The following is a 16412-nucleotide window of genomic DNA, read 5'->3' on the forward strand; positions in this document are numbered from 1 at the left end:
ACTGGCCTGGCACGTTGGCTGGGGGAAGGCGGCATGTGGCAGGGCAGCAGTGGAGGGCTGGGAAGGGCAGGAAATGGTGAGCCTGTGTGCTCAGGTCTCTGGGACAAGTCTTTTCTGCTTCGTGCGCAGGGAGGTTGGAGTAGTGGCGGCTGTTCTTGGTTCCTGGCTGGTGCTTGAGAAGGGCCCTGGCCCCAGTCATCAGCTGTGAGAGCTGAGTCTCGTCCTTCTTCACCTTGGAGTGAGTGGAGAGGCGTCACCCTGCCTCTGTGCTTGCTGAGCTGCCTCACCTTTAGGGTGTTGGGGCCCCGTGCTGGGCCCTCCCTTCACTGGAGGGGGAGCATCACTGCTGCCTCTACTAAATCTGACCTCGGAAGCCATGCATGGCAGTGATGTTCCCTTGAGTGGTGAAACGCGCTGTCCCTACCTGCCATGTTGTGTGGCTCCCCTTTGGTGAGCGAGGAACAAAGAACGGGGAGAGGAGACTGCGAATCCCCATTGATTTGCACCATGGAAGCTGCCCGCTGTGTGTTTATGTCTGCCTGCCTGGGACCGTGGCTCTGCGAGGGGAATTGATCAAGCTGTAAAACCCAGAGCCAGCTAATGAAATAGGGACTATAGATTTTTATTTTAAATGGAAGAGAGTTTAGGGGAGATTTAATTATCCCTGTTTTATGGACCTGTTAGAGGAATGAAATAACAGCTGGCAGGTAGGGCCTGGGGCTTCAGCTCACAGCATTTCTTCCAGGTGTCTGCAGAGCTGGTGAAGTCCTGCCACCCCAGAGCAGCAGCGGTGAGTGAAGCTGCTTGGAGCAGAGCAGGACAGGGCGAAGTCCTGCTTGTCCTGCCAGGTCTTCCTGCTTCCCCTGTGGGAGTATCTGTGCTGAAATAGCAGAGGGGCTGGCCCTGGGGAGGTGGGCTCCCAGCCTGAACAGGGGCTGGTGTAAGAAGAGCTCTCCAGGGGCTTGGTGTGGGGCTGTCCTCACACTGGTGGACACCAGAGAGTTCAGGAGCCCTGTGCTTGCTGGACTGCCTCCCTCCAGGTGTCATTTCCCTGGGCCTGTGGGCACTGAGCTCTCACTGAAGCCTGTGTACCTGCGCAGAGCGTGTGGGGTTTGTAAATGAGAGCTGCAGAGCGCTGGGATTTGCTGGGCTTAGCTGTGTGTCGGACACAAGCTGTAACGCTGTCACTACAGCCACTCCTACTGTGTGCATCCACTTCAACATCACGTGAGGCCAGCCGCGGGCACGGCTGGGGAGGTGGTGGTGAGGCAGCCAGCGGTGAGCAGCGCCGTGCTGATTTTCAGCAGAAAAGCATGGAGCTTTTGGGTGCTTATGGTTTTTCATCTCTGAATTGAGGAGCCAGTGCACAGCATTTTCCCACCATCCCCTGGCTCCCTGATCAGGGTGAGCTGGAGAAACGTGGTTTGTCACCTGTCCTGTACAGGTGAATAGTTGACCAAGGGGTTTGTGTACCTGCCAGGCAGGCACAGCCCATGCCAGTCTGATGTCTCCAGAGGCTGCTAAAATGTCTGAGAAAGCTGCTGGTGCTGGGGAGTCTTCCCACAGGCCCTCTGACATTGGCGTGGCAGGAACTCGGGAGAGCCAGGCCCTGAGTCCTGTGGTCACGGAGCTGCGTGAAGATGTTGCATGGCTCCCTGAGACAGGTCGGTTCTGGAGGGGAGCAGTATGGATCCATGCTGTCAGCTTGCAAGGGTGCTGGGGGAAGCCAGCCTGCCAACTCCCTGGGCAGCAGAGCCACCCCAGGGCACGTATCCTTTCCTCCTTCACTCTTGTACCTGGCGAGTCCTCAGCATTTCAGGGCAGGAGCCGTTTCCTGGAGAGCACAAGCAGCTCATGGGGGCCTGTGTCCAATACGAGATGTCTGGGTTTTCTGGAGCGGGGTGGTTTGGGAAGGCTTTCCTGGCTTTTGCTGTGTGCATGGCAGAGGGCGAGGTGAGCAGTGTCCCCAGCAAGCAGCAGTCATGACAGGCCTTGGGAATATTATTTTCCAGCTGCAGCCCAGTCCCTGGAGACCTGGCCTCGCTGGCTGCAGAGCTATAGCTGTGGTCTTTCCTTGGCTACCCTGGAAAGCAGGATGAGGGAGCTCAGCTCGACCGTGCAGAATGGAGGGCTGGCCTGTGGTGCTGTGTGTTAGGAGCTGCTTTCCTCTCTGTTGAGCCTGTGTTGTGGTGACCCAGGGCTCTGTTGCCTCCTGGGGAGGGATGGCCCGTGCTCTGGCCCTTCCTCCCCCCAGCCTGGCAGTGCTGAGCTGCGGTCCCCTCCAGCAGGTTGTCTTTTCCCTGCTGTGCTGGTGGGGCTCCCTGACTGCTTTTGCATTTTTGAGCCAAATGTCTTAGTTGCTTTTCTCTCCGTGCCTGCGCTTTGGGAGAGCGGTGAACAATAAAAATCCGTCGGCGAGAGCCATAGCAGAGGTCAGCCGGCTCCTGTGCCCCAGGCTGCTCTGTTGTCACCGCACAGTCGCGCTTTGTGCACAGGGGCTGTCAGCTTTGAAGTCGTGTTTTTGCTCTTAAAACCATCCCCAGGCGCTGGTGTGGGGTTCTCTGAGTGATGTACTGGGGAGGTATTGCAGCAAGCTGCCTTTACACTTAAGGCAGTGGTCGCTGCCTGTTTCGGTGCATCTTGTAAGCAGCCTCTTGGCAAATTTTAAATCAAGGACAAAAGAGGGTAAATGGTTGCTGAAAATCCTGAGTTTCTCTGAGCTTCTTTCTGAAAATGATCATTGTAGGTTGTTGGTGTCCCTGCAGGCTTCTTAAAATGCAAAACAAAACACCCAGCCCAACTTCCTGACTGTCACTAGCGCTTTCAAGAGACGCTTCGTTTTGCTGAGCGGTAACGAAATTGCTCTTTGCTGTCCACCAGCTTCTGGCTCTGCCCGTATCCTTTTGCTGGAGCTGCAACACCAGACAAAGCCGCTCTGCCTGAGCCCAGCCGGGAGCAGTGGGGAAGGTGTCTGGAGCCCAGCCTCTCCTGCCCTTGGCTGCTCACTTGGCAGACACTATTAACACTGTCCGCAGCATGTAGACAGCAGGCTGGACTTGGAGGGATGCTTGAGGAGAGGTGGAGGTGAGCTGGGGACTCCCAGGGACACTGGGGATGGGGAGGCGGGCTGAATCCCTGCTTCGTGGGCTGGCTCTGCCTGAGGAGAGATTGGGTCTGTTTTAGGAAAGAGCTGTCTGAAAGAACTAAAACGTGAAGGGTAGAGGAGTACAGAGTCCTGAACCACAGTGCCTCATGGTAGAAAGGAAGTGGAGGACCAGGGAGGCTGCCTGGGCAGCAGGTTGGGGACAGATGGGGTGACATTGGCTTTTCTCCCCTCACCCACGTGCAACTGAGCTGTGGAACTAGCTGCTGCAGGATGCCAGGACAGACACAGGTGAGCGTGGTTCAGCATGCTTCTGGCCGGGGAAGAAGAGTCCACCCAGCAGAGCAGAGGACACAACCCATTGCTTGATGCCACTGAGCTACAGAGGTACCTGAGCTGGACCCGGCTGCTGCACCAGCAGCCTTCTGGTCATGCTATTCAGGTTGTGCTGGTGTTTCTAGGACAAACAAAGGAAGGTGGAGATATCTCTGCAGATTATTTACCCTGTCCTGAAGGAAATGAAGGCTTGTGCAAGGTTACTGTTTATTTGTGAGTTGTCTTCTCTCTGCTTTGAACTTGCTGGATGGTGTCAGTTGTGGTAGGGGTCAAGTGTGGTAGCTGTCTCAAAGGTCTTGGCTTGCTACAGGCTTTGGCTCTCGGTGAGGAAGATGCTGCTAGTTCTCCATCTGCAGTGCAGCTCAGCTGTGCTACTAGACATCAGAGAATCCACATGGGAGAGATCGACAGGAAACTGAGCGTTATCAGTTCCGCTGCCTGTGCAGCTACTCGCTCCTCATGTTAGCATCCTCCACGTGTGTGTGTGGCTGGAGGCGTTTGACGGGAGTGCTGTCAGTCTGGGGGTGTGAGTGGGTGTTGCGTGATCGCGGCAGAGGCGTCCTGCCTCCGCTCCCAGCGAACTTGGCTCCACTGGGGTATGCAGAGCAGGGAGGGAGCTTGTCCCCCCGTCTACCCAGCGGAGAAGCACTTCACCCTGCGGTGGCTGCTGATGTTGGGGTGTCCCATGTCCCCTGGTGCTTGTGTCAGGCTTTGGGTAGAGAGGGGACACTCCTGCTGCCCTCCTGCAGTCTGGGAGCTTCTGGGTACTTAGTGCTGGTTTCTTCTCACTTGTTTTCCAGGTACTGGGGAGGGGAGAAAAGGGTGTAGGACCTCTTCCTCTCCCCAGACTTGGGGGAGAGGCCAGGGAGAGTGTGGGGACAAGCTGCTGGCACAGTGGGTGCTGGGGAGAGGGCAGGGTAGAGCATACCTCCAGTGGGAGACGCGCTCACACCACTCGAATCACCCCAGCTAATCTGGTGACAGACCTGACCTATATATGGGGCAAGGGAGGCGGCCCGTCTGTGGCAGCAGATGGTGTCTTAAAGAGCCTGGGCTCGGGGAGGCTTTGGTTCTGCCGGTCCCTGGCTCTCTTGAGGGACGTGATGGGCTGCCTGCTGGCTGCAGAGTAGATGGGTTCAGCCTGAGTAGCCCCCACAGGTAGAGCTTTCTAAGGCTGCTGCCTGGCACGTGGGGTTCCTGCTTACGTGGCGTGTCACAGATCCCTTGTCCTGGCCTAGAAGCACTGACCAGTGCTGCTGTCCATGGCCAGCCTTGCTGTAGCACCAGAGAGGGTGTCACTTGGGCTCCTCACATGGCCCTTCCAGGCAGAGCTCCGAGGCTGGGGCAGTGTGATGTTGGTGGCGGTGTGTGTGGCTGTGGTCCTGAGACGGCACAGGGCAGGTGTGGGCTGAGCCGCTTCCATGTGCTCTAACCCTGCGGCTGGATGTGCCTCATGGATGCGCGTGGATGTCCTCACAGGAGCTGGCTAGGCGGGCTCAGCACGGCTGTATATGGCGTGGCTGGACGTGGCTCTGCCACAGAAACAGTCCAGCCTGACTGGGCGGGGAGCATGACCAGTGCCTCACTGGTAAGCCATGCTCCATTGATGGCTTCTCCTGATGCTGTCCTGAGGACATCAATAGCTGCTGGCCATGGAGGAGCTGGTGATGCTGGAGCGGGTCCGAAGGGAGTGTCTGCACTGATCTCCACCATCTGTGGCCTCTGCCTGCTGTCGGTGCTCTGCCCAGGATCAGACTGTGTCCTGGCAGCCTTGTAAAGGTGCGGTGCTGCCTCTGCCTGCAAACAGTGACAAGGTCAAAGTGCAGAGTGCTGTTTTCCTCCTCTTCCCTCTAGTCCCCAGCTCTTGAAGCGGAGAGGCCATAGTGGAGCAGACCTTGAGGGGTGATCATTCAGATCTGAGCTGATGATTCACACCTTTGGCTGTTTCCTTCAAACGTGTTTGTCTGAGCACATGGCTCTGACCCTGTCATAGGGGTCTGCCATGCTGCTTTCTAGTCCTGTGTGTCCCCTGCCATGGGGACAGAAGCAGCTGGCTGTGGTGCCGTTGACAGCTGTGGCAGAAGGAGCTTGCCCCAGGATGCTCCATGTCCCAGGGGGTCCTCGAGGCTGGTGCAGTTCGTCCTGTGCACTGGGATTCAGAGGTGAGAGCTGGTGAACTGGCCTTGAGAGGGGCCTGGAGGGGGCTGGGGCAAAACTGAATCCAACCGCTCGTTGCAATGATGAGCCTACTGAATCATTAAATCATTGCCACCGCTCTGAGGTTTCCTTTGAAAGGGGTGATGTTACAAATTAATCAGCTCCCTTTTGGTTGTCAGCACTTTAAAGCCCAGCTGTCAGGGGAGGGCTGGTTTACAGGCATTACATCAGGGCTGCCGGGTGGCTGACTCGCCTACCTGGGAATTTCTAAGTGTGCCTTGTAACCCGGGGAAGTTTGGCTTGGCTGCAGCATCTGGCTCTCAGCAGAGCCGCCGCGATGCGCTCTCTGGAGCACGGAGGTTTGACTGGTGCGGCCGGGGGCATGCGGGGGGCCGGCGGCACAGCCTCCCCGTGGCAGCGGCCAGCCGGGCGGCTTGCTCAGCAGACCTGCAGGCGGTGCTCCGAGGAGTTGCTGCTCCTTGTTGAGCCGAGGGGAGAGAGCTGGAGGCTTTTCTGAAGGAAAAGGGGCTTTTCCGGTGCCTGGAAGCTGGAACTGGGTAGAGATGCCCGGGGGGAGCCGCGTGTGCCCGGCAGGCCGCCGGTGCGGGCACAGGGCTCGGTCTTTGGGAGCCGGAGGGGAGCGGCTTCTCCATCCTGCCGCCCCTGCCCGGGAGGGCGGCGGGGAGCCCCATGCTCCTGCCGTCGCCTCCCCCCGCCCGGGCCTTCCGCCCACCTGGCAGCCAGAGCGCGGTGCCGGGGGCCGGCCGGGAGCGCACGGCGCTGCCGGCCCGCCGGACTCACGTAGCTGCCAGCCCGTGGGGCCGGGAGCGGCGGGCGAGGCGCCCTCGGCGCGGCCCCGCAGAGCCCGTCGCGGCGGGGTGCGGCGGCGCGGCCGGTACCGGGCCCGGGCCGTTGCTAGGACACGGCCCGCGGAGCCCGGCGCTGCCCCGCGTGGCGGCCCGGCCCCGCGCCTCCAAGATGGCTGCGGAGCGTGACACGCCTGGTCACGTGGGGCGCGCGCGCGCCGCACCGCTTCCCCCCCCCCCCCCTCCCCCCCCCCGCCCGCCGCGCGCGCCCCCGGGGCCTCCGAGTGTTGTGACTCTTGTCCGGTGCGTCCCGCCGCCGCCGGTTCTTAAAGGGGCAGGCACCCCCCCTGCGCCCCATCCCGCCCCGGCCCGGCGGCGGCTGCCCTGGCCCGCCGTGGCCGCCCGGCCGCCCCGCGCCGCGGAAAACAAAGAGGCACCGGAAACAGCGGCGGCGGAGAGGGGGCCGGCCCGGCGGGGGGCGGGAGGCGGGAGGGAGGGCCGGCGGCGGGCGGGCGGAGGGGCAGGCCCGGGCCCGGCGTCGGCGAACAAAGAGCGGCGGGAGGGGGCGGGGGTGCCGCAGCGGCACCGGAGCGGCGGCCCAGGCCATCGGTGCAGGTAGGTGCGGGCGGGGGGGCAGGGGGGAGCGGGGGCCGCTCCCCGGACCCCCGGCGGCACCTGCCCCGGGCAACGGTGGCGGCGGCGGCGGGGCCCGGCGGCCGCCTTTGTTATTGCTTTTGTTTGGCGCCGAGCACATGGCCCCGGAGCGGCCGCTCTTAAAGCCACAGCTCCGCGCCCGGCACCAGCACCGGCGGGGCTCCGCTGCCGCGGCGGGGGGCGCGGGCTGCCGGCCGGGCGGCGCACCCCCGGGGCTGAAGGCTGGGGTGCGCTCCTGGGGTGCTGCGAGGTGGGGTGCCCCGCCGGGGCGCTCCGGGATGTGCCGCCCGCCCCGCCGCCGTCCCCGAGACCCCAGGGGCTGGGCTGGGGTTTGGGGTCGGGGTCGGCGGGGCGGCTTCCGAAGAGGCTGCCGGTGTGGTGGGGCCAGGGGTGACCCCGCTCCCGGGGGGAGTTGGCGGCGTTCGCGATGGGAACGGCGGGGAAGGGGCTGCGGGGGAGTCCGGGGTGCCGGGACGGAGCCGGTGACGGGTGGCACGGTGGTCGCGGGACCCCCGGAGAGGCGACGGCGGGCGGGCGGCTCCCCCGGCAGCCCCGGAGCCCGGCGCTGCCCGAGCAGATGGCACCGGGCGTGAGCGCTGGCGCGCTGCTAACTTTGTTCTCGGCGGGGCCCGGGAGCCGCCTCGCCCCCCGCCCCACCGAGGGGCTGCGGGGCCCGGGGTCCCCTTTGCTGCGGGGCGGCGGTGGCCTCCGCAGGGTCACGGTGACCCTGCCCGGGGTGGTCGCTGGCTCCCAGCCACGGGTGTGCGGGAGGGAGCCGGGTGTGCCTGCGTGGGACAGGAGGGTGGGTGCCTTGGGCGGGGGTTCCCGGTTGTGGCAGGGACGGGGGGCCATGCCAGCCCTGCGCCCCTCGGTCACCGCTGTCCCGGTGACTTGGGGACATCCTGCCTGCGGGAGATGTGTCCTGGGAGCCAGGGCAGCCGCCCTGCTCCGGGGGTCCTGCCACCAGGTGAGCCCCTGCGTGGATTTAGTGTCCCTGTGTGGAGGCGCTCCCTGTCCCTGAGCCCATCGCTGGGGTGTCTCGGCTGGAAGGTGCCCGTCAGGTCACGCAGGGCCTTTGTACCGCGTGTGCTCGGAACTGGAAGCAGCAACACCTCGGGGAGACTCCTGGGGAGCGGGGTTAGACCTGGGCCCCTGCGGCAGCCTGGCCCGCAGCCCCCCGGCAGGGTGCCTGGCACCTGGCATGAGGCTTGGGGACAGCATAAAACACCCGTGGGGCAAACCCCTGTCCTTGAGCACGGCCCCTTCCCCAGCAGCAGCCACAGACAGGCTCCTGGGGGGGGCCTCAGCTTGTGGCTTTTGGTTGTTAGTTTTTTGGGTTTTTTTTTTTTCTTTTTCCCCTGAAACAGAGAGTAATTTGCTTTCAGCACTCAGAACAGTATAGAGATGGGGGTGAGGTTAAGAAGAGACTGGTGTGTGGCACAGGGCTTGCCCCAGTGACTTCCCGCAGGAGTTGGTGATGCCTGTCACCCCAGGTGTGATATTGTAGCTTCGCTCTGCTGGTGTGAGACACCCCACCACCATCACCCATCTTCTCCTGGGGCTGAGCAGTGCTCCCTGGGCTCGGGGTGCCCTTCACGGCCCCAGCGTGCCTCTGCTATGAGCATGGAGGAGGAGAAGGGTTGCAGAAGGATCTGTGTTGGGCGGGTGCACCACCAGCCTGCAGGCAAGCTGGATTTAAGGGCACGTGGGGTGCAGTGCCAAGGCCATGGCTACTCCCACTTGCTGGCCTTGGCTGTGGAGGCCGAGGGAGGCTGGCAGAGGAGCCTGCTGGGCAGTGGGAGGGTGCCCAGTGGAGGCCTCTCGGAGGGGGTTTGGACCCACATGGAGCCAGGGAAAGGCCCCTTTGGGACCAGGGGAACCAGAGCCTGGGGAAAAAGTAGCCCTGTGTGCAGATACCTCCTCTGCAAAGTCCCAAGCTTCACTGGGGCTGTGCGGCTGAACTGTGTGGTGGGAGGGGGGCTCTGGCGTGGGGACACCACCCTGGGTGCAGGAAGGGAGGTGGGGCAGGGTCCGCATGGGCTGTGTTCCCACTGACCCCCCTCCCTGCCTGTGGAGGTGGATGGCAGAGTGGAGCTGCCTGCCCGGCTTCAGCTGCAGCCCACGCGTGTCCCCCTCTCCACGGGGATGTGCAGTTTCGCCCTGTGTGTAGCAGGGAGTTGACACACACAGACTGAGCCAGAGCAGGGCCGTGAGCTGCCGTGTCCCCTGCCAGTCCCCCGTGCCTGTCACCGGGGCAGCAGCATTGGTCCAGAGTAGGATGTGAAGGAGCCCGGCAAGAGAGAGCAGCCCCTAGAGCAGCACTGGAGCCTGTCTCGGCCAAGGACACACTGGACCACCCCCCGGTTCAGGCTCCCTGTTGGCCAGTGAGCAGCCTGGGGTGCTGCCGCAGCCACGGGGCCCTTCGCTGCTTGCTTTTTTTCTCTGTGCCAAAAACAAGTGCTTCTCTCTCATTTGGTGTCTGTGTCTTCCATGGGGAGGTGGCTCTGGCCGTGCAGTGGAGGGACAGTAACTGGGCAACTGTGGGGGGTGAATGGGCTCTTCCTAGCCCCCGCTGCCCCCCCCTCAGGGACGCATTCGGCTCCAGGAGGTGGGGTGGGCACAGGTCTAGGTCCCAGAGCAGCAAGAGCTCCAGTCATTTGCATTACCATCCCTGAGGGGAGGGAGCAGCAGGCTGAGCTGTGCAGGGACAGTGGCTCTGGGGTGGCTCAGTCACTTGTGTGGTGTGGGTGGCAGGGCTCCCAGTGCGGAGGGGGCAGGAGCAGGAGCCAGGTGGGCTGCATCCCCCTCAGCTTGTCCACGCGTGCAGTGGCTGCCCCAGCGTTGCCCTGTGCCTCTGTTCCCTTTCCTCTTCCCAAAGCAGGTGGTGGGGAAGTGGGCGGGGGGGGGTGTTGCTGCTCGGACCTGGGATGTGGGGAGGATCTGGGGCTTCTGCAGCCCTGCACAGCCCCAGGGGTCAGAGTGCTGTGACCCGCTGTCCTTCTCGCAGCATCCAAGGTGCTGGTGTCTTGCCCTACCTGGAGCCTGAGGTCCCGTGTGCCCATCCGCCTCCCGACGTCACCAATGCGACCATGGGAACTGGCAGTGAATAGGCGGCCGCCCTCTGCCCCTTTTAACCAGCGCCGTTTCTCGGGGGGACCCTGCAGCAGCCCCGACCATCTCCAGCGAAGGTATGGGGTGCAGGGTGGTGCAACGCCCTGTCACCCATGGTGTGTGGGCACGGTTCCGTGGTCCTGCTGCAGCAAGGCAGCGGCTCCTGGGGGGGCCTGGGGGGAGATCGCGGCAGGGAAGCACGTCCACCTGGCCCAGCCGATGGGTCCCCAGGGAGCTGGGGTCCCTTTTATCCCTTTTGTGCTGAGGACATGGCGAGGGGGGCATGTGCAGGGTGAGCAGAGGAGCTTTTTGGAGCTCCACAGGCAGACGAGGAGCCTGGCCTGGCACAACGCCCTGAGCATCTTGCTCCGGCAGCCGGGCTGGCACTGACCTGCCCACAGCCACCCTGCCCGGGGCTGTGGTGCCCCTGGCCAGGGGGTCACTCCTGCTCTGTTTCTCTCCTGCGGTGGCCCCGCAGCCCCCCTGCCAGGCGTCAGTGGGGACGACGCGACCGACCTCTGGCAACTCTGCTGGGCCAGGATGAGCCCCAGCTGCACCCTGCCTTCCCCCAGCAGCCGCACATCCCTGTAGATGAGCCCCGTGCCTACGCTCTCCCCAGCACGCCGCCACGAATGCTTCACCCAGCCGCTCACCCACCCCACCAGAACCCATTCATGGTGGATCTGCATGACCAGGTAGGTGCCGTAGCCCTCAGCCCCAGTGCTAAGGGGAGACCTTATGGTGACTCCACGCTGGTGTCTGGGGCAGCGGTCCTAAGACATGTCCCTGGGTCCCCTCTGACCAGTTGATTGCTGCTGGGAACACCCAACCCTGAGGCTGCTGGTGCTCTTGCCTGCTGAGCACTTAAACTCTGGGGTCCCCCTGCCACCTTGGGTGTGCCCAGGGCGGTCCCTGCTCCCAGGGGCTGGGGTCAGTCCCCTCTTAGGGTTGTTCGTATCAGAATGGTCACCATCATCTGCGGTGGCAGTCCTGGGTTAGAGGCTGTGCCAGCCTGTCTGTGGGGAGCGAAGAGGGGTCCAAAACCCACCTCAAACCCAGGCTGCACTCAGCCCCTCTCCTCTGGCCACACCCGTGGAACGGAGGTGCCGGGTGGTTGTGTCCCAGCGCTGGGTGCTCAGCGCCCTGCTGCCACCCCGCTGGGATGGGGACAGCTCAGTTGGATCTGTACCCTGACTGTGCCTTTGGCCCCTTGTCCTCAGGTGCACCAGGGACCTGTCCCTCTCTCCTATACGGTTACCACCGTCACGACGCAAGGCTTCCCCATCCACGCCGGCCAGCACATCCCTGGGTGCAGCACCCAGCAGCTCCCAGCATGCTCAGTGATGTTCAGTGGACAGCACTACCCGCTCTGCTGCCTCCCGCCCCCGGTGAGTCATGGCAGGGGACACCCACAGGGGATCTCTGGGGCCAGCCTGGGCTGTGGTGCCTGGAGGTTGTGTGGGTACCCAGCCGGGGCACAGGGTCTGTTGGAGGCCCTGGGGAGGGGGCAGGTGTGTAGCCATGCCCACAGCAGGTGTCTGACCCCTGTTTTTCTCTCTCACCCCCACAGCTGATCCAGGCATGTGCCATGCAACAGCTTCCCGTCTCCTACCAGACGTTCCCCCCCATCATCTCCAGCGACCACTACATCCTGCACCCTCCGCCGCCGCCAGTGCCCCCACACCAGCCGCCCCACATGGCCCCCCTGGGGCAGTTTGTACCTCTCCAAGCCCAGCATCCGCGCATGGTGAGTTGGGGTGGGGGTGCAGGCTGGGGACACTCCGTACCCTGTGGCCCAACGAAGACCACCTTGGGGTCTTCTGCAGTCCCTGTGGGTCTCAGCTGGGGGTGATGGGTGGGATGCCCAGGGTGCCTTTATCCTGCTAGTGTCGGGGGCGGGGGGGTGTAATTTGGGACGCCCCTCCCAGCCTGTTTCCCCTACAGCCTCTGCAGAGGATAGACAATGACGTGGACCTGCGAGGGGAGCAGCACCCCATCGCGGGCTTCACGTACCCCCCGTCCCACCACGCTCCCACGCTGTCCCCCTCTGTGCCGCTGCATTACCTCCCCCACGACCCACTGCACCAAGAACTGCCATTTGGCGTGGTGAGTCCCTGTCTTGTGGAGGGGTGAGGGGGACACACCATGGGGCTGGCACAGCTCTGAGTGCCCCATCTCTCCCTGCAGCCATACCCCCACATGATGCCCCGGCGGCTGAACACCCAGCGGTACCGGCTGCAGCAGGCGCTGCCCCCCCCCGCCCCCCCCGCCGCCGCCCCCCCCGTACTACCCGAGCTTCCTGCCCTACTTCCTGTGAGTACTGGGGTGAGGGTACGGTGGGATGTGTGGGGTGGGGGTGACGCTGCGGATGGGGACGCGGCAGCCCGGCCTCTGCACAGGTGACTCCATCCCCCTAGGGATGCCAGGGTGGAGGTTGGGTTTTGCCGCCCCACGCTGACCACCCCGTCCTTCCCTGCCAGCTCTATGCTTCCTGTGTCGCCGACAGCCGTGGGGCCCACGATCAGCCTAGACCTGGACGTGGATGATGTGGAGATGGAGAATTACGAGGTGTGTCAGCTCTGCTTCCTGCGGGGTGATGGGACGGCGGAGCTGGGGAAGGTTGGGGATGGCTCTGCCAGGGTGGGTGCTGTGCCGGGGCACGAGCTGAGCTGAGCCGGCCTCTGCGTCTCCTTCAGGCGCTGCTGAACCTGGCCGAGCGGCTGGGGGAGGCCAAGCCGCGGGGACTCACCAAAGCAGACATCGAGCACCTCCCGTCCTACCGCTTCAACCCTGAGAGCCACCAGTCTGAGCAGACCCTGTGAGTGAGCCGAGGGCACAGATGGGGTGTCTGGTGGGGGAGCATGGGTGTGCCTGGCAGGGGGCTGGGGGCCGGGGCCGTGTGGCAGGGACATACTGATGGCTGCCTCCCCCAGGTGCGTCGTGTGCTTCAGCGACTTCGAGGCCCGGCAGCTTCTCCGCGTCCTGCCCTGCAACCACGAGTTCCACGCTAAGTGTGTCGACAAATGGTTAAAGGTACTGCCTGTGCTTCTCGGGTGCTGCGGGTGCAGATAGCTGCCTTTTGGCTGGCCTTGGTGCCATGGGGTGCCTGCTCACTTGCCCCTGTCTCTCCCTCCTCACCCGCAGGCAAACCGCACGTGCCCCATCTGCCGGGCAGACGCGTCGGAGGTGCAGCGGGAGGCAGACTGAGGCTGGCAGGCGCTGTGCCGCACAATTCGTTAGAGGATGAGGACACGCCGGGCCAGGGGCGGGGGCCGCTGCCCGCTGCTAGGGCCTGACCCTGCGCTTACCCCTCCTCCCCAAAGCCTCTCCTCGGATGTGGTGAGCATTGAGCAGTCCGGGCTCCCGGCCAGCCCTCCTCCTCCCCGCCGGGGCACGGACTCGACCGGACGCCTGCCCGCTGCGCTCCCAGGGCCCCGAATCGTGTTGTGCTGGAGGCGGGAGGCACGTGGCCGTGCCCTCCCGTGCTCCAAAGACGCTGTTGTTCCTCCATCACTTTCCAGGTCTTTGTACTCTGCTAGGGAATTAGTGTTTTTTCCCTTTGTCACTCACTTTTTTTGGTTTTTTGTGGTAGGGTTCCCTCCCCTCCACCTCCGTTTCCTTTTCCATCACGTTTTTTGGTTCTGTGGCCGTTTGACCCAGTGATGTGCGGGCGGCTCCTCCCCTCGGCATTGCTTGCGGAGGATGCGGGGAGGAGAGAGGAGGGAGCGCTGCAGGTTTGGTGCCGGCAGCACCCTGAGCCGGGCAGCTGGAGGAGGTGGCTGGCAGAGCGTGGCCAAGGTGGGACACCAGCAGCCCCGCAGCGTGGCCGGAGCAGGAACGCCTCCAGCCCCGCTCCCGCACGCAGCCCGGCGCAGCCCCTCTCCCACCTCAGCTGCCCCGGGGAGCCCCGGAGGGTCCTGGCTGATTGGGGTCTTTCGCCGGTGGGAGGCCGGTGCTGGCACGGCCCCGGCCCCTCTCCCTGTTCATTCCCCATGGCCGGCCAGCACAGCGACCGGGACTGGGCCTGTGTGGCATCCCGCGAGGCAGCCAGGGCCTGGGGCAGGGGGGGACCTGGCAGCCGTGGGCATGCCGTGTCCCCAGCGTGCCGCCTGGCCCCGGCTCCCGCTGTTGTTTCTCTGTCCCACCGCCATAAATCAAAATGGCCCCACGCCCCCGTCCTGCTGGCTGGACGGCACGGCGTGCTGGGCAGCGGGGGCCGTCTGGGCTGCGGTGGGTGCCCCCGGCCCCGCAGCAAGGGGGGGTGTTTATCTGTAACCTCATGGTGTATTTTCAGTGCTGCCCCGGCTGGCGCGGGGGGAGCTGTGAGTAGCCCCTGCCGCCGTATCCTCCCGGCCGCACGGGGCTGGCCGGGCGGGTGCCCCGTTGGTGCAGGCCCGGGGAGAGAAGCCACCGTCGCCCGGCTCCAGCAATCCCGCGTGGCCGTTGTTTTGCATGATTAATTAGCGAGGAGGGTGACGGGAGGCGGTGGCAGGCGGTGGCGGAGGGTAGCGGTGAGAGGCCCACCCTCCCCTCGCGGTGCGCGTTGCCGACGCCTGGGAGCCTCCGAGCGCGGACGCCAGCCCTATGTAAATGTTCACAAATATGCATGCATGTCTGACCAGCTTGGAACGTGGTCTTGGCTACGTCTAGCCGGCTGTGGGGTGAGGGGGGGTGGGGAGAGGGGTTTTCGTGCTCAGCTGATACTGCCATGCACTGTACTGCACATGTCCGCAACGCCACAGCAGGACCGTGAGACTTTCAGGGCCGTCCCCGTGGGGTCTGCGCCCCTCCGAGCGGGAGGCGGCGGCATGGGGGGCGCCCGCGGTGGCGGCGTGTGCAAGGGGACGGGGTGGGAAGGGGGGGCCGCTCCCCGCGGGGCGGGGGGCAGGCGGCGGGGCTGGCCCCCGGCATGGCCTTGGCCGCCTCGTCGGGGCTGGGTGTGAGGCGAGGGGCCGCGCCCAGCAGGTGGGTGGGCGGGACGGTTCTCCCTGCGCTGCCACGCCATAGGCCCGGGGAGCAGTGCCCGTCACTGCGCCGCTGAGGTAGGCCTGCTCCTGATTGGCAGAGGGCTGCGCGCCGCCTCCACCAATCGCAGGCCACTCGCAGCACACTGGTGGGCTGGGCCCAGTCTCTACCCAGCCAGTCAGCTGCGCGGGGTCAGCGAGCGGCGTGTCGCTATTGGCTGGCTCCCCCTTGCCTCCCTTTTCCCAGCCTCCCCGGCGGCCGCCCTCCGGTGCAAAATGTTGAGGCCGAGGGCCCTGGCCCGGCACCACCAGCTCCGCCGTGGCGTGGGCGCTGGCACCGCTGGGCTCGGTGCCCCTGGGCAGGACCCCGGCCCCCTCCCCGTCCCTCACTCAGTGACAGATAACCAAAGGAGTCCCCGTGCCGCGCGGCGGCCTCGCGCCCCCGGAGACGCCCCCCTCCTCCCCTCCCGCCCTCGCGGTGCCCAGGGAGCCAGGAAAGCCTTACGGTCCTTTGACGGCGACTCGAAAGCTCACAGCTCGTGTGCTGCAGAATTTATTCCAATGAGCAGCTAAAAGTATCATTTAAAAAAAAATAACAAAAAGAAAAAATTACAAAAAAAAATACTAAAAAACAATTATTTAGGGTGTTTGTGATTGCTGACTGCGCTGTAGATACCACTGTTTACCAATGATTTCCTGTGGTGGGATAGTGGACTGTTTACTGTTCTATTATACCAGTCCCCGGGCCCTCCGGTGGGACCCCCGCGGCCCCCGCGGCTCCCCGGAAGGTGCTAGGACGTGTGTTCTGTGTTAGAAAGTTTTTATATATATATATATATATATAAATATATATATATAATTTTTTTTGCTCTGTTACTTGCACATTTTACAGTTACCTCATTTTTCCCATGTATGTATTTGAAAAAAGGCTAATATATAGAAAAAAAAAGGTTCTTAAAGCTCTAAAAGTGTTTGTTTTTTTTCCATTCCATTGGAATCATATTGGTTTTGTAGCATTTAACATAACTAGTATGTTGTATTATATATATGTGTATTATACTGATTGAAATTTTTAACAGATTTGTACTTTTTTTAAAATGAAAGTTGCTAGTTCTGCTTGACCAAGTAGTGCAATCATTATTTTTTTTAATGTTGTGGCTGATTTTGAGAGGGATATTCACTAATAAATGTATGATGTATACCAACACGCTGTGCCCCGGCTCTTGTCTCGGCCGTGGCTTGAGGGGGGCTGGGGGAGCCCGGCCCAGCCCTGCAGGGTCC

General features: G+C 63.2%; 1 protein-coding gene across 1 annotated transcript; it reads left to right on the top strand.

Moving 5' to 3' along the window:
* The first annotated feature begins 5607 nt into the window (after positions 1 to 5607).
* On the top strand, positions 5608 to 16338 carry RNF44 (ring finger protein 44). The gene is given in 13 exon segments (XM_056349651.1): positions 5608 to 6784; positions 6786 to 7017; positions 10064 to 10244; positions 10646 to 10862; positions 11388 to 11555; positions 11738 to 11914; positions 12112 to 12273; positions 12355 to 12417; positions 12419 to 12480; positions 12648 to 12735; positions 12864 to 12985; positions 13101 to 13200; positions 13312 to 16338. Coding segments are annotated over 13 exon segments (2133 nt in total). The 5' UTR covers positions 5608 to 6286; the 3' UTR covers positions 13375 to 16338.
* The last annotated feature ends 74 nt before the right edge of the window (positions 16339 to 16412 follow it).

The sequence above is a fragment of the Falco biarmicus genome, chromosome 8 (assembly GCF_023638135.1).
Source record: "Falco biarmicus isolate bFalBia1 chromosome 8, bFalBia1.pri, whole genome shotgun sequence".
Classification (NCBI taxonomy): domain Eukaryota; kingdom Metazoa; phylum Chordata; class Aves; order Falconiformes; family Falconidae; genus Falco; species Falco biarmicus.